General features: G+C 37.8%; 1 protein-coding gene across 5 annotated transcripts in view; it reads left to right on the forward strand.

Moving 5' to 3' along the window:
- The window catches only part of MAGI2 (membrane associated guanylate kinase, WW and PDZ domain containing 2), a 694,208-nt gene that overhangs the window by 605,511 nt on the left and 62,760 nt on the right, over positions 1–25,937 (forward strand). The window contains exons 12-16 of one of the 5 annotated variants that reach the window (XM_072333162.1): positions 862–1,051; positions 11,653–11,694; positions 16,854–16,945; positions 23,571–23,763; positions 24,651–24,737. In XM_072333162.1, coding sequence (XP_072189263.1) covers positions 862–1,051; positions 11,653–11,694; positions 16,854–16,945; positions 23,571–23,763; positions 24,651–24,737 — 604 coding nt within the window. The remainder of the gene's footprint in view (positions 1–861; positions 1,052–11,652; positions 11,695–16,853; positions 16,946–23,570; positions 23,764–24,650; positions 24,738–25,937) is intronic. The other 4 variants (XM_072333185.1, XM_072333169.1, XM_072333177.1 and 1 more) reach the window with 4 other exon arrangements.

The following is a 25,937-nucleotide window of genomic DNA, read 5'->3' on the forward strand; positions in this document are numbered from 1 at the left end:
GTTTTCTTTGCACAGTGCAGATTATCTCCCTACTAGACTGATGTGCTTCTGAGACCAATAAAGGCAGTCTTGAAGAAAGCTTGGATTGAGGTACTGAACAGACAATATACTCCAGTGTACTTTTCACAGGAGTCTGGTCTAGAAGAACAGAAAAACTTATTCTGTGCTTGGGAACTTGGTTGAATGGACAACAGTGTAATTTTTGTTAGAAGAAAGAAACCACAAGTAGTGAAAAAATCTGCATCAGAGAAATGCTCACCTTGTTCTGTATTGTATAATTGAACTAGCTACTCAAATAGCTGCTCTAATAATTTTGCCTTTGGGGGTCATATATTCTTCACATGAAGCTGTACATTTTGTTTGCAGTTACAGTAATCTATTTATTTCTCCTTTGCAGCCAGGCATCTTCATGCATTCTCAAAAGATATGATATCAAGATCATGCAGTTGCAATCCAGCCTGGGCACTTCTTTGTTAAACACTCTCCTCAGTTATGTATTCTGCTGAATCTGATAGTTTTTATCTTCACAGACACACAAATTTTGCCTTTAGCAGAGTGCTTTCTGATAGCTCAGGGCATTCTGTAAGAGACATTCCACATGCTGCAGGGTAATGCTGGGTCTTAATCCACACAGGATCGTATTATCTGAGAAAGATCACACCTTCCCAAGAGTGAAAAATGTCATATTCAACCAAGTAATTTTAAAGCAGTACAATGCACATCTTTCCTCTCAAAAGATAGTGAAGGGATTTGATAATTTACAGAATGCCTTACCTTTTACTGAAATTACTGTCTTTAGCCTGATTGTGGCACTCAGAGTTTTTGCAAAACAGCTTTATTCTCTGTGTGTTTTTATTCCAGGTGATGGAACGATGGGAGAATCAAGGCAGCCCTCAGACAAGCCTATCTGCTCCAGCTATGCCACAGAATATTCCCTATCCACCCACTCTTCACAGGAGTTCATTTCCTGATTCAACAGAGGCCTTTGATCCACGGAAACCTGACCCATATGAGCTGTATGAAAAATCAAGAGCTATTTATGAAAGTAGGCGTAAGTGAAAATCCTGTTCATCCTGCTGGCCATTTAATATTTTAATTTTTTTCGTATGAATGTGCCATTGCTGGCACAATTTCCTTTAATGAACTTTCATGATTTAAAGAAATTATAATCCCAATTAATATAGGGCATTTAAAAAAATCTTTACTTCCATATTTTCCAAGATCTTCCTAGGTTTTAAAGATTTTTTCACAGTTTTGTTGCCTAATATTTCCGTTCTCCTTATTTTGATTGAAGTCCTTAGTGAACAGAATATATGCCACTCTATTTTGATGTGCTATTTTTTTTTTACAATTAACCAATAAGAGGATGTGAAATTGTTAATATAGATGTTACATTTGCTTTCAGATCAATGTTTATAGAAGAAACTTCCACTTTCTTTCATCTTATAAAAATGAGTATGACAAGTTATGACATTGTCTTTGATAATTAGAAAGAAACTCATAGTTGTAACACAGTACTGAGCTATCAAGATGCCTATCTTGATTTAATTTTGTTTTTAAGTAATATACCACATATTTTCCACAAGAAGAGGTTAAACTCATGTATTCCTTCACATAAAGAACATTTTCTCAAGACTGACTTTCTTCACAGCACTTTTCACTTGTACACATCACCTTTCAATTCATTTTCTAAATTACTTTATCTGATAACCCAAATTACATTGTTAATTACACATGAAATATTGCATCACATTAAATAAACCTGTTTATTTTAAATGAGCCTTAAACTATCACAATCCATGATCTGGGAGGTGCAAAATGGTATTCCGAAGGAAATATGCTGTTATCCCAAAGACAGGGTTTCTCAGTACCTTGTCCTTAATACTTCAGTTACAACATCAGCACCTCCTATTTGGATTTGGTATTTTCAGTCTTCAGCAGTGCAGGAAAATAAGAGTTCATTTTACACCAACTCTATTGTCTAAATTGCATCTTGCATTCCTCTATTGCTTGCCACTATGGCAACTGCCACCATCTTCCACCACCATGTAAGCATCCATGTAAGGGGAACTTCCTTGAACAAAAATTGTCTCCTAAAAATTCACTTTTCATAGTCCAGATTTTTCCTCCTTTTTAATTCTTTTTTTTTTTCTCATTCTTTCAAGAAGTGCCTATGATGAAGTTCCAAAGTTTAAGTGCTGAAATAAACTAATGGCGTTTTTCAACAATACTATGTATTTTTTTTACCCTAAGTATGGGTCTGTGGACTTACAGCAGAATCCCTATAAAAACTGCTTGATCTTTGATTATGAATTGTTTCAGTGTATTTTATAGATAGATAGATTATATATAAATATAAAGAATACAAAGATTTGCCAGAGCAGAAAGGCCATTCCACATCGTGCTGGGATTTGGAACTATAAAGAGAAATTAAAGATGTGAAGTATTTCATAGTCAGCAAGGGTTTTAATCCTCTCTACTGAAAACACTCCTGTCTTTGTTTATTGCTTTAAGGAAAGGAAAACTCTTGTAAATACATGCTTCAGATGTGGGTAGTTTCTCTATGTGAAGCATTTAAGCAAAAATCCGAACTTTCCATTCAACAAGGTCATAACTCTCTTTTGTGGTTAAAGCCACCAAGACAAGAGTGGAAAAGTACAGATTCCCTATACCAAAAGAAATATATTCAAAAGACAATTAAGAAAAAATTATATATGTCGTATTTATATATGAAATATTTATATTGCACCTTCTTTGGTATTGATCCTCAATATGAATATTTCCTTACCTATAACATTTCCATAAATATTAATGAAAGCAAATAGGCTCAGTCAATGTTTGCCCTTCATAGGACTGTGGGAATACAGACCTGATGTTGAGGACAAAGATTAGCTTACAACCTAAAACAATGACACACTATACCAGAAGATGCATTGCACCATTCAATGAAAAAGTGAAGTGATTCATTATCATTCATGGGTGCCTTCTATGAGTTGCTTCCTTGACCAACATGAACTCTAGTCTTTGATAGGTGCAATCTATTTTGTACAGGAGCACACATTATGCCAGAGGAAAAAATGGATCATTCATAGGTTGGAATTGTGTTAAAACCTGTATTTAAATGATATAACGGCATTTGAGTTCTGTCCAAGAGGCAAATGGAAACTGGAAACCTAGCCAAAATAAGAATTAAAATCATGAAAATCCTAGGCCCAAAACAAGAAAGTGAGGGATGAAAGCAAGACTGCAGTAACCGCTCCTCTCAGATTTCTAAGTATCATGATCTTAGTTAATCCTGAAAGCTTTAATCTCTTCTCTTCTGACTCACATCCTATAAACCTTTCCTCTCTGCTTTGATTCCACTGTTCCCAACCAGATCTCTTCTGCATTCATTCATATCCCTTGGTCATAAACAACTGCTTCCAAGCATCTTTCATGTCCCTGACATTTTTGTTTCATAAATGCCATTAGCACATTCACAAATTCAGTTTGTCATGCCTTTGTTTTTGTTTGGTTTTGTTTTGTTTGGTTGGTTGGTTTGGTTGTCTTGTTTTAATTCAGTTCTTTACATAGCACTGGCATTTCCTGAAGTGAGAGAAAAAAAAAAAAAAAAAAGAAAGAAAGAAAAAAAAAAAAAAAAAAGAGCAGGAAATCCATTACTGAGTCAAGAAGTTGTCATCCAAATTGAGTATATGGGAGGCAGTTCCAAGATAATGCACACTTAGTTTCCTGCCATGTGGCTGTGTCAAGCTGGTTGTCTTTAAGCTCACAGGAAAAGTTCAGCTACTTTGGTATTTTTTGCAAGTCCTTGTTATCTCAAAGCAAGCTTGCCTTATCTCCTGGTAAGACCTGAAAAGGAAGAGATTTGTCTCCTAAAAATAGCACAAGAAAGCACACAGTCATGACCTGGACAACTCAGAAAGAGTAGTGCTTGATTTTGGTTCCCTTCAATGTTATTAAACAGTTCCCTTTTGTACTGCTATAGCTCTGAATTTCTATGGGTCCATTTATCAGAGGATCTTGCCACAGCCAGCACTCACCAGGACCACATCAAAGCCTCCTGCTTCCCCATCAAGGGGATGGGTGCGTTGTGTGTCATGGTGTAGTGGTGTGAGCACAAGTGATGTGACTCAAAACTGAGCAAGAAGTGGAGCCAAGGAGCCTTAACACAAGCTTTTGCTTTGGCCGCTAGATATTCTCACCCCTACCTACTGATAGCAGAAAAGGGTCTCCAAGCATGAAGTCAACACAAAAGAAGATCATTTTCATTCTCCAGAAGTGTTTTTCTACCCCAGGTGTACAAAAGGCCTGCATGACCCTGTGCAATAGGAAGATTTGAATTTTTAATGATTACACATGAGTTTCAAGAAAACCTGAAATGCTTTTGTAGAGGCTGTTCTGGCAATATAGATCTGAGATGAATCAATGATGCATAATTAGAAAAGTGGAGTGCAACAGTATTTTGTAAGTTGTAGCTCCTTGGAAAATTGTCGCCTGTTAGCTGTTGCCTGTCAGCTCTTACCCGTTAGCTGCCACATTCCTCTGCTGTCACCTGCCATCAGCTCTGCTCAACAGCTCAAAATAGCCAAAAAGGAGCATAAAGTGTTTCCCAAGATTGATGAAGTCACATACTCAAAAATAGCTGTCTGAAAGTAAAAGAAGGGAAATTGTTTTCTTACTTCTTTCTCACTCCTTTCTGCTGCTTTTTTTCCTTCTCCCCATTAAAGAGAACCTATGCAGCTCTCTGCTGTCAACATTAACCACCAGACTCAGAAATGGAGAAGAATTTCTGTTCAAATAATTGGATTATTTTCCATTTTTTTTTCCATTCAAATATACAATTTAGATGTCTTAAAGACAAATCCTTTAACCTCTTTCTCCTTATGAAAACAATTGTAGTGTGACAGCACCGACTCTGAGGATAATCATATCTCATTATCATGAGGAAAATCAAACATGACACATCAGGAATGTCATGTTAAAATAAAAAACTGTGAGTCCACGTGAACCACTTGTTACAGCTATAATGAGTGCTGCAGAACTTACTTTCCTGAATTTAACATTTTTGCCTTCAAAGATTTTCCTTATCTATCTTATTACTTATATGGAATGCTGCCTATTGTAAATACGCAGTCAAAAACTGACTTTGTCCAGAGGCCTACATTGGCAGACATCACTCAAACAGGGGACACAAAGCTGCTGGGAATCATAATGCTGCAATTTCCCATAATAAAATGTGTAATATAAATTTCGCTTTATGTCTCTCTAAAGAAAACAGCAAAATGAAACATTTCTTCATAGTTACATTTCTTTTTCAGTCAGTGTTATAGCACAGGAGTGGCAACATGACACAGAAATGCCAGTAGGAAGAACAAGATAAGCTAGTGATAAGCTCTCATTAGAAGTGAATTCTGGACAACTACGGCTCCATCTTTAGAAGGACAAAAATCCCTTCTTTCAAAATCTCCCACATTAATTTCTCTCCTCACCATGGTATCATGAATTTCCCAAACTCTTTTCAAATTTACCATCTGTCTTGTGTCCTGTAATTCCTTTTTCTTCTGATAAACTGGAAAGCAACCAAAAAGTGAAGTCCAACAACAACAGTCTGTAGATAGTAAATCTATTAGCATAATTTGTTATTGGCCTTTACAGAATAAGAGTGCTTTCTTATAGAAACTCGTGAATGGCCTTCACTAAGGGTCACACCAGGCACTTTAATATGAATTCCTAGGCTGCCTTTCCTCTGAAATATCACTGCAGAAATTCAGAGCAAGTACAATTCCAGGTATCAGCAGTAGGAAAGATTTTTCACATAACGTTATACAGATCAATAATGTGTAGCCTTGAAAATACCATTTTTTGCAGAAAAGTACTAATGTCATCACAGTTTTCTAACTCTGATACTCATAGGACATTTTAAAAAAATCGGGTGTGTGGAGCTGAATGCATTTATTGCCAGGGAGGGTCTATGGCATGGCCTACACCAAACCAGAATCTTCTACTTGGTGCTTGTTGGCTGAAGGTTTGCATAGTTAAAAAATTGAAGTAAATTTTTCACGTCACTGTTAGGAGCATTTTTTCAGACAGAATTTCTTCCCTCCTCTCCCACCCCCCCAAAAAAAACCTGTTATTTTTTTCTATTTTTGCTTACCTTTAGTCCAGAAAATTTCACATCTTGTTTATGGTGCTTTAAAATATGTTTAATTGGAAACTAATCAGTGTAATGCATAATGCAATGATAGTGTTTAATACATAGTAATCTGATATATTATGGAAATGTGAATGTATGGGTGAAGGGCTCTAGTTTGAAATTTTCCTTGTGCTCAGTTTGCAATGTCACTCAGCCTCTCTGCTCAGCAGTTTCTGCCTCAGTAAGATATGCCTGCCTTCACTTAGTACCTAATAGACTAAGTTACTAATTACTGTGTATTAGCATCAAACTGGTCCTTGACCTACAGTGTGAACAACTGGGTTGTAGGAAAATAATTTCTCTGAGTAATTTCCAGACAGAACAAGTTGTTGTTTTCCTTACATCTTTTTCTACCCCAAGCAAGAGATTAAGAGCTAGAAAAAGATAAAGACTTCATATTACTAAATGAATGCAATCACTTATTTTTATTATTATTAATTATTTTTTTTTTAGTAAGAATTTACTATCAATGAAAGGAGAGAAAAATTAACAGACCAACTTCAGATAATTTCATGTTGTTCATCACTGCAGAAAGAGTTACTCACCATGGCAAAATGGATTTGTTGGTTATAAGAACTGACAGTGAAACCAAAAGCATTTTCAAATGGAATTACAGAAATACCATCATCACAGTACTGTGGATGTAAAGTGATTTTGATTGCTGGATTGTAAAGTAAATCCCAAATGACCTATGCTAATCTGAAGTGTCAGTTTTACATCTGATTGCAGTATTAAAGATGCAGTATTCCTTTCTTTCAAACAATTCATAGTTTACTAAGGGGTGTACAAATAGATTTTCATCTGTAAAGTGATAGGGTGTACATTAGAAGTCAAAGTACTAATTTAAGTAAGATAACTGATTTGCATGCATTGGAAATTGGTCACAGATTATCATCTCCTGCAGAGCAGGGCATGAGACCAATGGGAACAACATCACCTGTGTGCATCTTCGGTCTATCATGTTTAGAAAGGGCATCATTATGTGATCATATTCATCCTGTTCATCTGCAAAACTCCCCTTTACCTAAAGCATAGGTAAACCTGAGAAGCTGAAACATCACTTCCATTTCAGGAATGTGTCTGGTTTACAGCTTATTTCATTTTCATAAATACTTTGCAGATTTCAGTTTAAAACTATGAATCCTTAAAATGCATGGAGATTCTGTAAATTATTTTAAATTAAACAATAATCTAGACCTACAAGCTTCTTACTATCCTGTCTTCTAATAACAAACTTACCCTTCATCTGATATGGACAAAATCTTGGTGTATCATAAATCTTTCCAAACCAGTGTGTCCTGTGCTCCTCCAGAGAAAAGTAAGAATTCCTTATGTAACTGTGTGCATGACTTGGATTTAGCTGTGAGGAAAGATCATATTTCTCCTTGCTTCTGAGTGTCTAGAAATTCCTAGAAATTTCACTTTATATTATGATGCTTAGAAATAAGATCTAGGAAGCTTAGAAATGACTTCTAATAGCAATTCTAATAGGCAATTCTACAGCCAACAGCTTGTCTTTTATTTCCAGTATAACAGCTGGTCTAATAAAAGATACTACAGATCTTCCTTTCTCTAGAAACAAGACCTTATCAAATTAGGAACTTTGTTATCACCTCCTGCAGGCAGATGGATAACAGGAATGTGACGCATTTGGTTCAGGAGAGGTAACCAGCTCTAAAGAGAATGGAAGCAGCTCTTAACCACTTTCTATAAGGAGAAGAAAGTAGAACTAAACAAATCAAGCAGTCAAACTTTTTTCCTATTTCCTGTGAATTCCCTCCTTACCTAGAAGTGATAGAGAAGTAATCTCACAGGTGACTGGCATTTTAGCCACTGTTTGAGCTTGCAGGTCTGAATCTCCATTTCTTTTTTATCCAATTTATAGAGAGAACTGGATTAGCCCATGAAAAAGGAATGTATAGAAGAAATCTTCAAATGTAAAAGTTTCTACAGAACAAAAGAGAAGTAAAAAGTTCTCCTTGTCTACACTGTTAAGAAGTAGTGGGATAAAACTGCAGCATGCTACATCTGATAAAGATTATGAAAGCAACTCTAGATGTAAGGATATTTTTTAAGTACTTCTAGGGATTTCTTGGAGAGCCTGTAGAGCCACAGTAAGTAGGAGTTTTCAAGAACCGGTTAGAGCAGGTGAATCCAACATGGAGCAGATGGGCTGAGGTAAAGCAGGAGAGGTCCGTACAAGCAGCAAACAGCCTCACAATATGGAGCTTCCTTTTGCACTGCCATCTATTCCAGCATGCAAAGTATCACCAGTGAAACAGCACTTGGAGCTGCTGCTGCTGCTGAAACAGTCTGTCCCAGCAAAAACACCTCCTCTTCTGCCCTTCCAGCTGCACACTCTCCATGCAACAGCCTGGAGGGCTCTGCAGCCTTCATATACATGTTCAACTGCTGCTGTGAAGGAAAGAGGAAAGGAAAAGACATGTTTGCAGAAAGAAGGGCAGGCTCTATGTGTAGGATGTTACTGGAGGTTCCTATTATCTAAGGCTGTCCCTGAGATTACCAGAGCTGGATCACTTGGAGATAGACAGACTCCTTTCAGAAACGTTTCGATGTCTGCTTCAGTCTACACAGATGCTGTGTTTTTTTAATCTATTGAGATGACATCTAAAAGAAACACAAAAAGGCAAAGGAGAAGAAAACCAGTTAATGCAGGTGCCATACCAGTGATTTCTTGACACTTGTTATAAAAAAAGAACTCATTCTTCTCATTACTGTTTTAATTTTATGAAACTAAAAGATGTAGGGTGTGGACAAAGAGGACACTGGAGAGGCTCTTCTTGTAGTGGTGAATCCTCTACATAGCCTCCCTCATCTCTCTCCTTGCATCTCCCTCATTAAGACTTGCATAAATTGTAATGCATTCTATCTTTGCAGTGCTGTCTGCATGCACTTTAAAGGTCTGTTCATAGTTTTGGTGGTGGGCAGCCTGGTCTCTTTGTGCTGCACTCTCCAAACATGCCTTCTGCTGCCACATTTCCTGAGAAGTGGAGACAAGAAGTTTAATGTAGTCAAATAATATTAGAAAATGCCAAAATGCACTTACTGTCAGAACAGGAAGTAGTACGTGGAAAGTTTTTAACTGCCATACATAAAGGTTAGTTGCCTATAAAAAGTAAATCACAGGTTTTTATAAAAAATAGATCTTGCTAGAATCTGTCAGCATTTGGTAAAATTACCAGTTCAGGTTTGTTCTTATCAGATAGAAGGCATCAGGACTTGTAGAAATGGTACGCATTCTGCCTGGCTGTGGACCTTCTCTTGGAAACTGTTTCTAGAGTCTTTGAGCCTGGGGTTACATGAGTTTTTCAAAGAACTACCTATAACCTGCATTTGACATGGGCAGATATTGCTACTAAAACTTCTTATTTTATCTTAAATGTTCTTCGGATCTCATCCTTCTTTTGACATGTTCTACAAGTTGCTAACAGCTTGCCTATCACATGAGCCCAGACACTTAAAGATGATGTTCTATTTTTCGAAGTGCTAGAAAGAATTGCAAAGATCCTAGACCCTACTGCTGGTAGCTGATTCCTCCTAATTGGAACACAGCTTTGCTGCATTTACAAAAAATGAAGGTCTGCATTTTGATTTATCTTTCTGGCAGTCATCTGTTTAGGAACTTTTAGACGTGATTCAACAGCTCAACATAGCAAAATAACAAGTATCATATTTGTGAATTTCTAAGTAACAACAAATGCTAGATGTTGAATGGTATATTATGAGTAGTAATGACAAATAACACTAAGAGACTCTATATGAGATTCTCCAGAGAAAAGATAACCACATTGGATCAAAAGACAGGTAAGACTTAATGACAGCAGCTCTGAAGAAAACTAGCTTATTGACAGATACTTTTGCTTGAGTGCAATCAGGAGTTTACCAAATGATACTGCTAACTTACACACCAAAAATAAAATAAAATAAAATAAAATAAAATCTTAACAAGTTGTTCCCCAGTTTTTCACAATTTGAACATATTTTTTCTTTGTTCACTTTGCTTCTTGAGGTCAATCCTAAGGGATATTAGAGCGTGTGGCTGCAGAACCAGAAACAGAATTAACCAATCTTACAGCAGCTCATAAGAGTAATTCTAGCTGGATGACCAGCAGAAAAGGGTTGGCTGCTCAGCTTGAGACTATCAAGATGAAATTGCTTTCTGTACATTAAAATCACTGAAAAGATGTGAGTAAAAAGAATCATTTCACCAAGTTTGTGGTAGAGCAGCATCTGTGTCCAAGGTGCTGGTTTTCAAGAGTTGTACTGATGGAATAATTTACATTTAGATAGCATCTCTCATTTGAGATATCTCAAATCAGTTTACAAAATCTAAAACATGTAAAGGAACTACCTTTCACTTCAGAAGTAAATACATTCAAGCACCTAGAAACTAAAACATTGTGGCCCACATGACACAACTTATGAGACAACAGCTAAACACGAATATAATTGGAGCCCAATAATCAAAGGGGTATTTCTGTCCACTCAATTCTCTAGTCCTAAGGCAAGCAAGGTATCGGCATTCTGAAATAGAAGCCATGAGCAGGACATGTCAGTCATGTAAATACATTTACTAAAAAAAATAAAGAAATAAGGCATTTGGTGGCATCTATATTTTTGGGATAATGTGACTGGTAATTATATTTTTGTTTAGTCACATTAACATGCTATTGTTTTATTTACCTGTTTACTCTCAGTAGGCCAATGCAAATAACTTCTGGTGTAGGATGCTTTGCGTTTCAATCTGAATACCGAAGGAATCGTAACACAAAGTCTGCTACAGCATGTCAAAATCATCAGAACAAATGTAAAAGTGAATTTAGCTATGGATTTGTTCCTGACTCCTCTAATGCCAGCAAGGTAGCTGTGTGTGAAAACAAACTAATGATTAGTACACTGCATGCAAAATGCAGCTACCTTGAAACTTCAGGAAAAGTGAATTCACCTGTATTTGCCTTTACATACAACCATTTGTTTTTATTGGCCCCTGGAAAAATCTTGTTCTTCATGATGATAAAAGACAGTTTGTAGTTGAGTTGAATAGAAGCAATGATCACATCATCTAAACACAGCCGCTAAACATTTCATTTTATTGCTGTGCGTGAATAAGCACAAATATAATCACTAACTTCCATAATTATAAATGCATTAACAGTTTTATCTTCATCATAAACAATATTCTGTTAAAAGAATGCTATCATTATGCTGTCTCTTTCACTTTACTTTGAAATAGGCAGGGATGTCTAAATGTAGCAGAAACATATACATGTTCTATCTATGAAGTCTATAAAGTCAGGAAGGAAGGAAAGAAAAAAGATACGCAATAAAAATTGGAAATTGCCCTTTGGTAATTCAAAATACAGCAGAGAAAGCGATGCTGCATCTTTAAATAAATTGAGAAATTTATTTCATCTTTGATTCCCCATTTTCCTATTCAGAACAAGTGCTGCCCAGGACTGGTTTTCGAGTGGATTCCTCTGGCAAGTATTATTCAGTCTTCATTGTCCTGTAAACTAATTGTCCTTCATTTTATGTTTGAGTAATTCTTCTTTCTTTAATCATTTCTCTAGATTGTAGCCAGTCATGGCTGACCAGTCACCATTTTATCTTTGTATGAGTTTTGCAGTGTTGTAGAATGCTAAGTCTTAATCTTTTTATGCAGTGGGTTTGTATATTGAGCAAGAAGAAGTATTTATTTTTCCTCAGCAAGTCTTTGTGTACGTTTTAGTGTTTTACATCTGATTTTGCATGCTAGTGTTCACCATTTAACTTAATTCTCTATAGCTCATGTCCAAAATTTATCTTAAGCATTATTTTGCATAAAAAATGAAATCAAATCTATAATTTGCTAAAGAACAGAACTGGTTTATTATGCGGGGCCAAACATTTATTTCTACTGTACTTATATCTTATTCTGCAAAAACATGAAAGCAAAATCTTTAAAAAAAAAAGAAAACTTTTTCTGGTTTTTGAATCAACATTAGTCTTGTACAGTGGCAATGGATATGACTGAAAAACAGCAGTTTCATTTCCTGGTGTAATCTTAAATGAACAGTTCAAACAAGGAATCTCATACAAAGAAGGCTGTTCTGACAGTCCCTCTGAAGTCTATTCTAGCCCCACACAGCTTACACAGGGCTCCTAACTTAAATATGATTTGGGGCTGATTTTGCATACTGCAGTAAAGTTTATAGGTTGAATAGGTTTGAATGCTTTCTTTGAAATCTTTGATTATTTTTCTAATGACACCTATATTTACTGGCTTTTCCTCTCTATAAATATGAAGAGGAAACATCCAGAAAGACTATTAAATTATTACAACCAAGCTCTTTGTCTTTGCTTTAATTGCAGTGTTGAAGATGAGTTTTAATTTAAAAAAGAAAATCCTTCTCAACACTTACAGTATAGCATCAAATGCCATCTTTATCACTGTAAAAATCATTTGGCATTTGTGCAACTTGAGTCATACAGAAAATGAATTAATCATTGTCAAAAATATATTTTCTCTACACACATTTTAGAAACAATTTCAAGTACACTTATCAATGTATAATCCATGGTGGAATTTAAGTGAGTACAGCACAGAAATGTACCTAGGAGTTGATAATCACATCTGTACCTACAAGATCTCACTGTTGTTCAGTGGGAATCTGTTCTGGTGCCTTTACATTTGAAGCAAAGTCTCTGCCAGGAACCAAAAATCAGAATTTCTCAGTGCTCCTTATCATCCTCATTGTGCAGCAATCATTAAATTGCAGCTTTTCCAATACCACTCTTAAATTCATGGGGAGCCAGCTGGTTTAGTAATGTAGCAGAGAGAATTGGTTTTGTCTCTTCTAGGCCAAATGATTAGTTTAAAGAGTATTCTTTCACATAAGGGAAAAGAAATAAACTAGATGCTATAATTATGAAAAGGCAATAAATTTACTAACAGGAAAACCTAAAGTCATTTTTCCAGTGAACACATGCAGAAAAGTAAAGGAGGACAGGGAAAATTATTCTTGAGCAAGATACTTGTATTATAAATTCAGTAATACTGACTTCAAGCTAAAAGTCTCTTTGCAGTGAATCAGGTAGGACATAGGATATTCAGACAATTTATACTGGGTGGAAGGAAAAGACTGTAAGAGGCTGCACTAATTTAGATTTGGCTTGACTGCTATGACTGCAGACCTGTTCATTTCTTCCAGTCTGGCACAAACCATGAGGTTCCATAACAAAGCTATATTAACCAGCAGTTTTCTGTATATTGCAAGGCCCAAAAGTGTCATTTTACTTTGAGTATAAGTAATTTTCTTTGTGAGTATGATCAATTGAAAATCAGCTCCAGCAAGAAAAGGCAAAATTTGGCTTATATAACAATCCTTTGTGATGACAAAAAATGCCAGAATCATAGAGAAGGAAGCACTAAAGATATATTGGAGGAAATGTAATCATTCATACAGTTAGGAGTACTTGACCACTGTACATTTAGGAATATTGAAATAGCTAGCATATGATAGTGGATATTTTTAGTAAATCTACAAGGAATGTGCTGCTGTAGTAAGAACACGTCATATTGAACAAATCGTGTAGCTTTGCATTTGGAGAAAAAAAATATTTAATCATCAGCAAGACTTTACAGCATATTTTCAGTTAAAGAGAATTAACTACCAGTATGGTGGTAGACTGAGATGTAATGCAAAAACCAACGTTTGTTTGCAATAGAGTAACCTGGTAACTGATTTTTTGTACCAAACTAATGATGCATGTTTAATCAATCTAGATTTCAGTTAGACATTTTACTGAATGCCACTTGTAACTGAGGCACTTCCATGTTAGCCTGGAGAAGACAGCGCTTAACACAGTATAAATACAAATTTCTAGAAAGTGGATAAGCAGTTGTACTAAAAGAGTAATTTCTGATCTGAAGGGGTAGTGTAAGTAGAAAGCCTTGCAGTAACTCTTCTGTTTCATTTTTATTAATGACCTAAGCACAAAAACAAATGGTGGAAGTCAAATCCATATTCAGGTATGTGACTTCAGGCATTTATGGAATAGTTGTCTCCAATGGAGAGGCATCAATGCAACCAATGGAGTCATGTGTGATGGCAGTCATACCAACAAAAGGCTGAAACAACCAGCAATGGAGGAAATGATCTCAGGTGTATTAGTGAGTCAGTAGACATAATAATACGGTATCTTAGTGAAAAAAAAAAAAAAAAAAAAAAAAAAGTGCTATTGTGGGGAGTAAAATCAGTAAAAATGCTGGAGGAGGCAGGTGACCTAATGGCAAAGGCCATGAAGAGGCTCAGATACAAAATGTATTCTTTTTTTATGTCTCCACTAGAAGTTTATGTGCTGTTAGCTTACAAAAAAAAAGTGATAGCAGGGAGCTGGACCAGATGATGGGCTAGATAGCTCTTTCCACTCCATTTCTATTGCTCAATGGGACAATAAAGAGCATTATTTTTAAAGGCAACTCACTTTCCTGAGAGGAGCTGGCAGAGAATAGGTTCTATAGACTTTCACCTCTTTGGAAACAAAGGTTCTTCTGAGCAAGGGTATGGATACAGTTAGTTAATCCAAAACTGTGTAAGAACACAGAAAAGAAGAATATCCCCACATACCTTTTCATGACCAACCTGTCTTACCTGGTCCATTCTAGACAAGTAGAAAAATAGACTCTTTTTAAAAAATTATTGCCTCTTATTTTGGAGTGTGATGCTGACATTGGTTTTGATCAGCATTGTAAATGTATATGTGTGGGTGAATTCTTCATCTATGTGCCAGAGCATATATTTTTCACAACCAACCTTTATTATACTTTCTTAATGTATTCCCAACTCTGCATATTCACTCATGTGTGCACCAAAAAAAGGCAGTGCTTAATTTGTAGCCAACTGCTGAAAGCAGTGCCTTTGACATTAAGACCTACTGTTAGATCCTACTGTGTCTATCTGCAAGGTCATCTCCCTAATAATAAGCTGTGTTCTTTGCTGTATAAGCAAGTCAGGTAAGGATGGAGTATTGCTTTCATCTGAAAATTCCTTTACCTCACAGCTTTTGAACAATCTTTGCATTAAATTAACATACACACTTCATATGTTCTCTTATTCACTGCTGAGAAACATCAAATGAGTTGAAAGAAAGTCAGAATAATAAGCTGCTAGGATCTGCTTGGGTTTCTCTTTAAATATATGAAAAGTATGTTTGTTTGTTTGTTTTTATAGTGGTAATACGTGCATTTTACCAGCTGAAGTATTTGGGACTGATTCAGTCTCATTCCTAGCAATATACATTGCTGGGGCAATGTACCATGCTGCTTTCTAGAGAGGATTTTTATGGCATGATCATAGTATAGAGACATTGCATGTAGTTCTGTGTCTGTCTTTGCATGATCTGAATAAACCAAATCAGTTTTAATTCCAAACTGGATCTGGGATCTGTCCAACCCTGCAGTTTGTGAGATGTCCACTGATGCCCTTTGGAGATAGTAAATGAGAGTGGCTGAAGCACAGTATTTCAGCCATCTGTAGTCCCACCCCTTTGAGGAAACACGGCATGACTGGAGACATTAGGAACAGTTTGCTGAAATAAACCTACTCAACCTTTATTGTCTTTTGGGTTGACAACAATCTGACATGCAACAAAAGCTGTCACTATAGACTAGAGTAAAATTTGTGCTCATAACTTGTCCTGCTTTTGCTGATGAGCTCAAAGTGTTTCTGATTATTCAGACAAAGTGACAGTCAAAACAGTTTCCCAATCCTTCAACTGCTTAAGGTTCCATTTATATACTATTTGAAATTTTATTTAAAAGTTCTTTTTTGTGTTTTGATGGCATTAAGACCCAAAACAATTTGCTTGTTCAAATAAAGTTAAGGATACTTTCAAAAGAAAATGATTTTTTAAAAAAATTCTGCATTCCTGAACTGAGACATATATTTACAGGCATGTTATGCAGGCATATGGAAGCGCAGATTTAATGATTTATAAAGCTGCTGAGACCTTAATTGAGTAGCATTGTGGAATTCAAGTAAATGATGTTTTCAATTCAAACCTTAAGACTCGGAGGCTTACAATGATAGCTTTCATGAAAATTATTTATTGAAGGTCATCCCTGCAAGTGGATTGCTTAAAAGCTACATTATATTTAAAGAAATACTTGTTTCTGTGTGTGTGGCCTGTAATGATTATTCATCTTTTGTAAGTTGGACTGATAATTTTTTCTATGTATCTTTATCTCCCATTTCAGCTTGTTTCCTTCAGGTTTTAACTACAAGGAAAACACTGACTAAATGCCAGAGGTGGCTGAACAGAAAAATATTATGCAGTCAGTCTTAGGAAGAAGGCACCTTTATAACTTCTATTTTGGAAATACTTTTCCAGTAGTGTTCACCTGTGAATGTGTTATAGCTTGGGTTTAATGTATTTTATTGAACATAATCATTCCGTAGGGCACCTACATTTTCAAGTGTCTCTACCTTGTCTGTGTACAACACATCGTGTCCCATTGTTTCCACCAGCTCTAACCAGGCTGCCATTAGTCATGTGCAATGAACAGAAAAGGGGAGAGAAGATGGTGAAAATTTTCCAGGAAAAAAAACAACAAAACAAAACAAAATGATTTGTTCAGTGGCATTTCCCTTTAAACCAGGTCCTGATTACAAGGAGTTGGATGTTCACCTTCGAAGAATGGAGTCTGGTTTTGGCTTCAGGATCCTTGGAGGAGATGAGCCTGGACAGCCTGTGAGTTATTTCTTCCCAACTTTCTTTGTTATGTGTCTAAATTCTGTGTAAAAATCAGGAAAAAAATAATGCATAGTAATATAATAAAAACTGAACCCAGATGATCAGAAGGCTGGAGCACCTCTTCTGTGAAGAAAGGCCGAGAGAACAGGGCTTGTTTAGCTTGGAGAAGAGAAGGCTCCATGCAGACCTCATTGTGGCCTTACAGTACTTGAAGGGAGTGTATAAACAGGAGGGGGAACAGATGTTTACAAGGGTGGATAGTGATAGGACAAGGGGGGATGGTCTTAAACTGGGACTGGAGAGGTTTCAGTTAGATACTAGGAGGAAGGTTTTCACACAGAGGGTGGTGACACACTGGAACAGGTTGCCCAAGGAGGTTGTGGATGCCCCATCCCTGAAGGCATTCCAGGCCAGGCTGGATGTGGCTCTGGGCAGCCTGGTCTGGTGGCGGGCAACCCTGCACACAGCAGGGGTTGAAACTAGGTGATGTTTGAGATCCTTTTCAACCCAGGCTATTCTGATTCCATGATTATAGGAAGACTGTGTTGCAGCTATAGCATGATGGTTTTTTGTCCATCTACAGAAAAAGACAGGGTTTTCAGGTTGTCAGCATTTGAAAGATTTTAAAAGACAAATTATGCAAGACTAAGCCTAACTGTGTACAGCGTAGGCAGTATACATATATATATAAGTCTAAAAGATACTATTAATATTGCCATTTATTTCCAGAAACACAAATGGCCCTACCTGGGAGCTGAAGTCTGTGCTCCATGTTAGATAATATCATCACGTGAAGCATCTAGCATAACCGTGTTAGCTTTATACTGTTTGGAAGTAAACGCTCCCTTAACTAAAATACCAGATAAAGTTTACTTAGATTTATCACAGATGAAAACAGGTATAAAATATGTACAATTTTAAAAATAAATGGGTATGGTTTTTGGTACAACAGTGAGATGTGTATGTAAATAAAATGATTTGAGGAGGGAAGGCAGATTTGGTACTTCTTCAGAATAACTTTGACAATATAACATAATAATGATGTAAGTGGTTTGTTAGTGAGTTCTGATACCTTCCAGATCTATACTGTTAACTTTTTATTATCACAGCTATATGGGTAATCTGAGTTCTGTGTTACCACTGTGAACCGTTTCCAAGAAAATGTGTAACTAATTGATAGGTTTATATATTCTGTATTCAGATTCATACAGAAAGATACAATTGCCATTCAGGCATTAACACTAACTAACAAATGGTCCTAAGAAACACAGAAAATCCTCTATGCTGAAACTGTCAACAAATATCAAAGTACCAAATATATCAAAGTATCAAATATAATAGTTTACTGATGCCTCCTGTAAAATGAAACAAATCCACTGTATTCTGAAAAAAGATACTTCACAAAGTGCAGATTGAAGCACAAAGACTCTATTTGAGATTTTGAATGGATTTTCAAAGCTAACCAAGGTGTGGTTAAATTTAAGGACTTCAGTATCAAAATGACACTTTCATTGCCAACACTCGCAATTGTGCCTGAAGTCACTCTTGGCATTGCTCTGCCATACATTCTGTCCCAGTGCACCAAAAACAAGGCCACAGAGCCTCCAGCCTCACATTCTCCTAAGCGTCTTCCCTGTCCAATCTGTATGGCCCAGGCCGTGAGGATTCTTTAAACTCACCCACTGAAAGCAGCCGAAAAAGAAACCACTTAGGAGGTAGAGGAAACAGTCTGTTTTATCCTTCAGAGAATTGGCACCTGTGGAAAATCTGGAAATCTCTGCCTGCTTAGGACAGTAGCACCTGATGGCAATTCCCACCTCTGGGGGAAGTGCCCCTGGCTATAGAGCTGCTCAAGCGTTCTCTGAAAGTCTCTCTTGATTTCTCCTTCAATGCTTTTTTCATTACAAATGGATAATTAAGTAGTCACTGGGAGTGCGTTTGGCTCTGCAGTTTGGAGGTTTATGACATTCTCAAGGGAAAAAGTGCAGCTCAAATGCCTCGTCTAGAAGACGATCATTTATATAAAATGGAATGATTTCCACCTAAAGGAGGGAGAGTGCACTGACTTAGAATATCTAGTACTCTAACAGTTAGGAATACTTGCATGAGTTGTGAGAAATGTGAATTTATGTCTCAGCTCAAAAACCCAGCAGAGTGGGAATTCTGAAAGGAGTCCTTTGCCCCCCAGCCATAGGCATTATGCAGTGAACTGTCACAGAGGAAGCAGCTCTTTCAAATTTCTTTTCAGCAAAGGACTGTCCTGGCTTTACTATCTGAAGTCAAACAAATGCTCATAGCTGGATACCTTGTGAAGGGATAAGTACTTGCTATTTTTAAAGAGCAAGACTGAAATGCTTCCTTCTGTGTACCACCTCCTAAGATGCTTCTCTGTCCAGCTAACAATTGCTCTCAGCCTGCACTTAGCCTCAAAGCAGCTGCCTCTATTTCAGGGCTTGCAAACACAAAAGCATTTACCCCCAGATGTGTCAGTCTAATAGGATTTATGCCTCCCCACAAACCACTTCTCAAAGCTTCCAGGAATGAAGGAGAACCTAGCCTGAGGCTGAGTAGCCTACAAGGCAGAAGGGAACCTTAGAGTTCGGTGGTGCAGTGCTGAACATCTCAGCTCTCACTTCTTTTGTGCCCATCCACCCATTTTGCTGCCACAATCATCCCTAGTAAAGAAGACAGACGTGCTCCACTTAAAAGAAAGTTTCCATCTCGTTTATACTCCAAATACAGAAGCTCTTAACTCTGTTTTCTCACCTCCACTACTTCCCTGCTCCCCCACGGACAGCCCACCCACAGCCTCCTATTCCTTTCTCGTCCAGAAAAGGAGCAGCAGTTTCTGCCTGTGCTCCAAACCCTGCATTTCCTATAAAACAAGTACTGAGACACTTTGAAATGCTCGTTTCAGCTCTCCTGCTGTGCAGTCAGGTAACACAGAACAAAAAGAAACTTTCCTTGCCTTTTGTCTTTGTGGTTTGGTTCTTCAAAAGGAGTGTGGATTTTTCAGCATAAGGCACTAAGTTTCTCAAAGAAGCAGAATCCACATAAAATTTTTCAAAACAATAGTACTGACACTATAGAGAAACTTCAACATAGTTTGCTTCTAGTTACACTGGCTGCTCAGAACCTTTGAAGGAGAAAATGCTGCGGGAGTAGACCACTTTAAATATTTGTAAGCATAAAGATGCTTTCCAAAAGAAAGACTTACATCTATGAAGGTATCTCAAATGTCATAACTGTGGCTTGTGTAGTTCCTGTCACCTCTTGAATCTCATCAGATAAAGCCACAAAAGGTATTTTTCACATCTCCCTATGGCCTGTAAAATTATAGATAATGACTCTATTAAAGGGAATAATATTGCTGAAGCTACAAATTGCCATCCCAGAGTGGGGAAGTATTTTGAATACATTCAAACAGCTCAAACACAAAATCACAGGAACACACACACAATTACAGTAAGATTTTCTTCTTTTCAACACAGCCTGGCTGGGATTCATTTCATAAATGCCTGCAAGACGTACGTGGGCTGCTCCGAAAGTAATGCCTCCTGTTTTATTATGTTGTCCACAGTGTGAGAGGTAGATGGAGATATTGCAGTAGAGACTGAAATTTCCCACCAATATTCCCTTACATTTTGTTACTGTATGACAGATGGCAGCAGAGGGCAGTCTGACAAAATGGCATCTGGCACGGTGGTGTGTATAAAGCAAAGATGTGTCACTGAATTCCTTTGTGCGGATAAAATTGCACCCTTTAACATTGATTGACTCTTGCTGAATGGTTATGGTGTATGTGAGAACAGTGAGGTGGCAGGCTCTGCATTTCATCAGTGGTGACGGCAACGATGGGGCACCTTTGCTGGTACAGATTTTCATGAGTGCAAAATGCAGGATGTTGTTCATCACTGGCAAAAATGCAGTTAATGGTGGTGACTGTGTTGAAAAATAGTTTTCTGTAGCTGAGAATTTTCTCCATTGAAGAGTGTTACTGCGCTCACTGCTTCTGTTGTAGTTTCTATGGAAATAAGTAGGAGGCATTATTTTCAGAGCAACAAGCAGTATTGTATGCTCAGTGCCAAGAAAGAGATATTTCTAAGACATAAAAGAATTCTACAGAGCAGAATGTTAGGGTAATTCAGACCACACATTAGGAGCTCCTATTTTTAGCATTAGTTAAGAGTTCAGATTATCTTGGATCTAGACATCACAGACATTTAAAACTTGGTGAGATGTATCACATCTTAGATGTCTATTTCATAAATTTTATTGCATGCCTGTGAATATATTCTATTTATATTGAGATAAACTGAAACATAAAGTCAAATAATTAACAAGTGTGACAAAGGAACTCAGTATCAAAACAGAGATTTACATGGATGAGTTGTAAAACTCAAACTTCAGTTTCAGATTATGCTTTGTCATGATCCTCCTAATCCCCCCATTTTGCATGCTTAGTCTCAAACGATGGGTGAAAATTACCTTTTTCTCTACAATGCAGTCTTTATTGCCATAAATGTCATCATCCTTTTCCTTATGCATTCAAAGTAATCTCATACCTGGTAATAAAATCCTGATAAATATTTTGTTTAATTTGTGTTTTGCTTGTAGAATTTATAGCTATTATGGAAACTACTTAGCCATGAAATGAGAGCACATAGTGGATAAGAAGCAAATTCAAACATGGAAAATGAAAAAGGAGAATAAAGTCATACGTGCTTCTAAATATGCCCAGTAGCAGATACAGTGGCCATCATCTTGGTGAACAAACTACCTGCAGTTTTCAAAGTAGCTCTCTGCTGCTTTTGTGCAGGAGTCAGTTTCATCATGTAAATCAGTGACACAATCACATCCCACTGTTGACATTGAAAAGATAAGAAGTAATTACTTGATTTGTCATAAGTGGAAGGAGTTATTGCATTTTGCAATAGATACTGATGCTGTGAGCTGCCTTTATGCTTTTTCAAAGTTTGAAGGTATGCACAAATTATTCAATATTTTGGCATTCTAGAATCAATTATAAAGAAACTGCAAATATCCATTAATGCAAAAGGAGGAAGGTTGTCCCTACAATCTCACAAGCTAAAGAAGCTTCCCAAGATAATTAGGAAAAGTTTTGACTCCTGCAAGATAGACAAACACAAAGGCTTTGAGGTACTTTGTGGAGTTCCAGATAAATTTGGCGTTGCACAGATCATTTCTTCTTCAGTGAAGAGGAATAACTGCATATTTCATAGCTGGATTTTTCACAAAGTGTTTTCCAAAGCTTTGAGGTATATTCTTTCAGTGTTTGAAGAAGAGAATGGAGAACCTGAAAGAACATCTCTGGGAACTCAGACTGGTATTGCTTGTAACATCAGGAAGCAGGAAAATGCCACATCTTGTTCTCTCTTTGCTACATTTTCTAAGCAAAAGTGAGCCAAAGATGGGGCAGAAAATGGGGAAAATTCTGTGGACTCCACACGGGGATTTTCATTTAAACACTCTGTTGGGGTGCTTCCAACTCTGCAGCTGAGACCACAAAAAACAAGACCACCTGTGTGACTACAACATCAGCCTTTTCAGCTCTTCATGAAAAGCAATACGAGATGGCTTTTATCTTTTATTATTTAAAGTGGATTGTCGCACAGCGTGGCACATCCATCATTCTGTGCTCACTCTAGCACTGAACAGGAGAAAACAAAATTTGGAGCTTGCTCTGTGAATGCTTTAATACTCTTTCAAAGAAAGCAAGGGCTGTTAGAAACAATCTTGACTGTTCTACCAGTTATTCCACAGGAAAAATTTATGTCTTCTTCTAATAAATTTTGTGAATTTATGTGCATAGAAAGTGGAGAGCGTCATTAAAAGAATCTGAACAGATTTTTTACTAGCTTATATGTGCCATACAAATTACTTTTTAATATCGATTTGGGAAAACAACATCTGCACAGAGTAAGCTGACATTTTTTCATTTTGCTAATCAGTTACTACCTGAGCAATTATTCCCTATGAGCAGTGATATTTAATAGTGATATTTAATATAACACTTTTTTCTTTTTTAACCTAAAGTGTCCCAAAGCAAGCTCTGTGTCAAGGGTGCATTTCCACAACTGACCTCAACTGTATTATGGGATGATAGAATCACAGAATCATCAGGATTGGAAAAAAACACTACAATCATCTAGTCCAGTTATCATTCCATCACCATGCCCACTAAGCCACATCACATTACTCCAGGTGCTTACACAGCACAGCAATAAGTAGCCACAAGTAAGAAATATGAAGACTAACTAAATTTGAATCAACAGGAGCTTTAAATTGAATTAATCTGTTTAGATATTCTGCAAAAAGTAGGATGTATGAACTCACCATCCCTTACAGATAAATTGTCTCAATTTGAAGATAGCAGGTTAATAACCCTTAGACTGGAACTTCACCTTCTTACCAAAAGCAAGAGAACATCTTCAGTCACACCTACAGTGTAGGAACATGGCTTTCAGGAACACACAGATCTTGCTGAGTCACAAACTATATCTTTAAGAGTAAGGGAAAATGTTTGTATTGTTCATGGGGGAAGTGTCTTGTCTGTGTGCTCAGTGTATACATACCAGGGCTTTGTTCCTTTTCTGCCTAGATCCTCATCGGAGCAGTAATTGCAATGGGCTCAGCAGACAGAGATGGTCGCCTCCATCCCGGTGATGAACTTGTGTATGTGGATGGGATTCCAGTGGCTGGCAAAACCCACCGATACGTGATTGATCTTATGCATAATGCTGCTCGAAATGGGCAGGTGAATCTTACTGTGAGGAGAAAGGTGCTACCCACGGGTGAGTGAAGAAGACTGGGAAAAACAGCTCACTGCTATCAGCATGAGCAGGTGCTGACAAATAGAAGTGAATGTTTTCCTTCATTTGAAGAACAAATAGTTGTAAATATGTGTCCCTTGTTTCTGTGATGAATGCTAATGCTCAGTGTTGCTTCCCGCAGAAGTGTGTGTCCCACTGGCAGCCCCAGTGTGCCATGATTGCTCCGGGTTTGTTCTGTGCTGTCCTGGTCTGTGCTGTCTCTTCTTGTCTGCTTTTGGGACAAAATGTTCACATTGAATTAAAGCTGTTAATGCTGACTGTGTGAATAAGCAACCAAGGAAATTCTCAGAGACTGTTAACTGTCTAGTACAAGGACTCATTTCACTCCCATGTGTGTTAAAAGCCCATTTCTGGTCTCACTGATGCCATTTGCCCCAAATGCAAGGTCAGCTGGCTGACATCATTCTGTAGGGAGGAAATGGCTGCTAGGAAGCAGGGCTGCTTCCTCCCTTCAAGCAGATACTTCCAGGGAGTAAAACTAAAACAATATGAAGGAATATGAAGTAAATAAAACCTTTAGAATAGACTGAAGAACATACAAACTTGGAAAAATGTGTGGCAGCATCTGTCAAAGTGGAGAGCTGCTGCTGTTCCCTATCTAAGAAAGAAGTGTGTTGTTTCTAACACGGGTGAGGTTAGTGCAATTTGCTGAGGCACCAGAAATGAGCACATCTCCAGCCTGTCCTGTCGCCCACCTCCTGTGCCCTGGACTGCTGTCGCTGCCTGAGCTGCTCCCCTCCACTCCCCTGCCCCAAAGCCAACCTCAATGCACCCCTCATCCTACAGCCAACCCGTTGTGGCCCCATTTTGCTGCCACGGGACTGATTTTCTTCTGTTGCCAACTGCAGAGGCCTGCAGCCAGAAAGGGCCCCCTCCATCTGCCGCGACGCCCCCCTGCAGCTCCCCCAGCACTAGGAAAATGGCCAATAACCAAGGTAATGTGCCGGGTGCTTGTGAACCAGCTCCTTACCCAGGTCTACCTGGTGATATTCAAGACACATCTGGACACTTTCCTGCGTGACCTACTGGAGCGAACCTGCTTTAGCAGGGGGTTGGGCTAGGGGATCTCCAGAGGTCCCTACCCACCTCTACAGTTCTGTGATTCTGCTATTCCATGTAGGGGTAGAGAGGGGTATGTGTTAAAGTTCAGTGTCTGAGACACTCTGGTTTCCTGGCACACAGAATGGAGCAAATCAGTGGGACACCCAGAGTTATCCTGGGTCCCCAGGAGCACCACGCTAGGGAACACTGTGTAACTCGTTAATATTTAAGCATTTCTATAGATGAACAGAGTTTTAGTCTTGTGTATTACAACATAAGCATAGTGGGAGACTTTAAAAATGACTGCTGTGGGCATAACTGAAAAATGAAGTACGAGAACCTCAGCCACATTACATTCAAGGTGGCTGTATATATTGGAGAGCACTGGGGCTGCCCTGTCCTTAGCTGATGGTTGACAGCTGATGTCCATGTATTACCCAGCCTGAGACCACCGCCTCACACAGACCTCTCCCAGGCTGGGAACAGACTCTCACCAGCCAAGAGCACAATTTGATTAGGAAAACACAGATTAAAAGGCCATTTCTTCACAGGCAGAAGCAAAATGTAATTTTTCTGATGAATATCTTTTGCAGAGGATACAATCAAGCAGCTGTTTGAACTTTTTCTCCTTTATCTTTGTTTTTGTATGCTTGCTTAATGGCCTTCAGTTGCATTTATTTATGGCCAAGCCAGCTCTTGGTCATTCTGCAGGGTAAGATAATTTCCTTTCTGTTGCAGCCATACTGACACAAACGGCATTCAGTTTTCTGAAACATGACAGCCAGAAAATGAGATCTCTCTTGTCACCGACTATGGCATTTAGTTGCAGATTTGGTTCAATAACTCTTGGAGATTTTCAATTCTAACACAGGAGTACAATAATTGTTTGTTTTTCTTCCTCCTTATTCTCTCTAATCACTTTATTCCATAGTTGCACAAGGACTACTAAAGGACACACTTGACTGAGAAAACAGCAGCCTGGCCTTGGATGATGTTTATTTTATTAATACATACACACTGAAGGTCTAATTTGTGAGTTTTCTTCCTAGGATGAGTGTGTGCATGCATAAACTCTGCATGTTCAGCACTGTTGA

This window comes from Excalfactoria chinensis, chromosome 1 (genome assembly GCF_039878825.1).
Source record: "Excalfactoria chinensis isolate bCotChi1 chromosome 1, bCotChi1.hap2, whole genome shotgun sequence".
Taxonomy (NCBI): Eukaryota; Metazoa; Chordata; class Aves; order Galliformes; family Phasianidae; genus Excalfactoria; species Excalfactoria chinensis.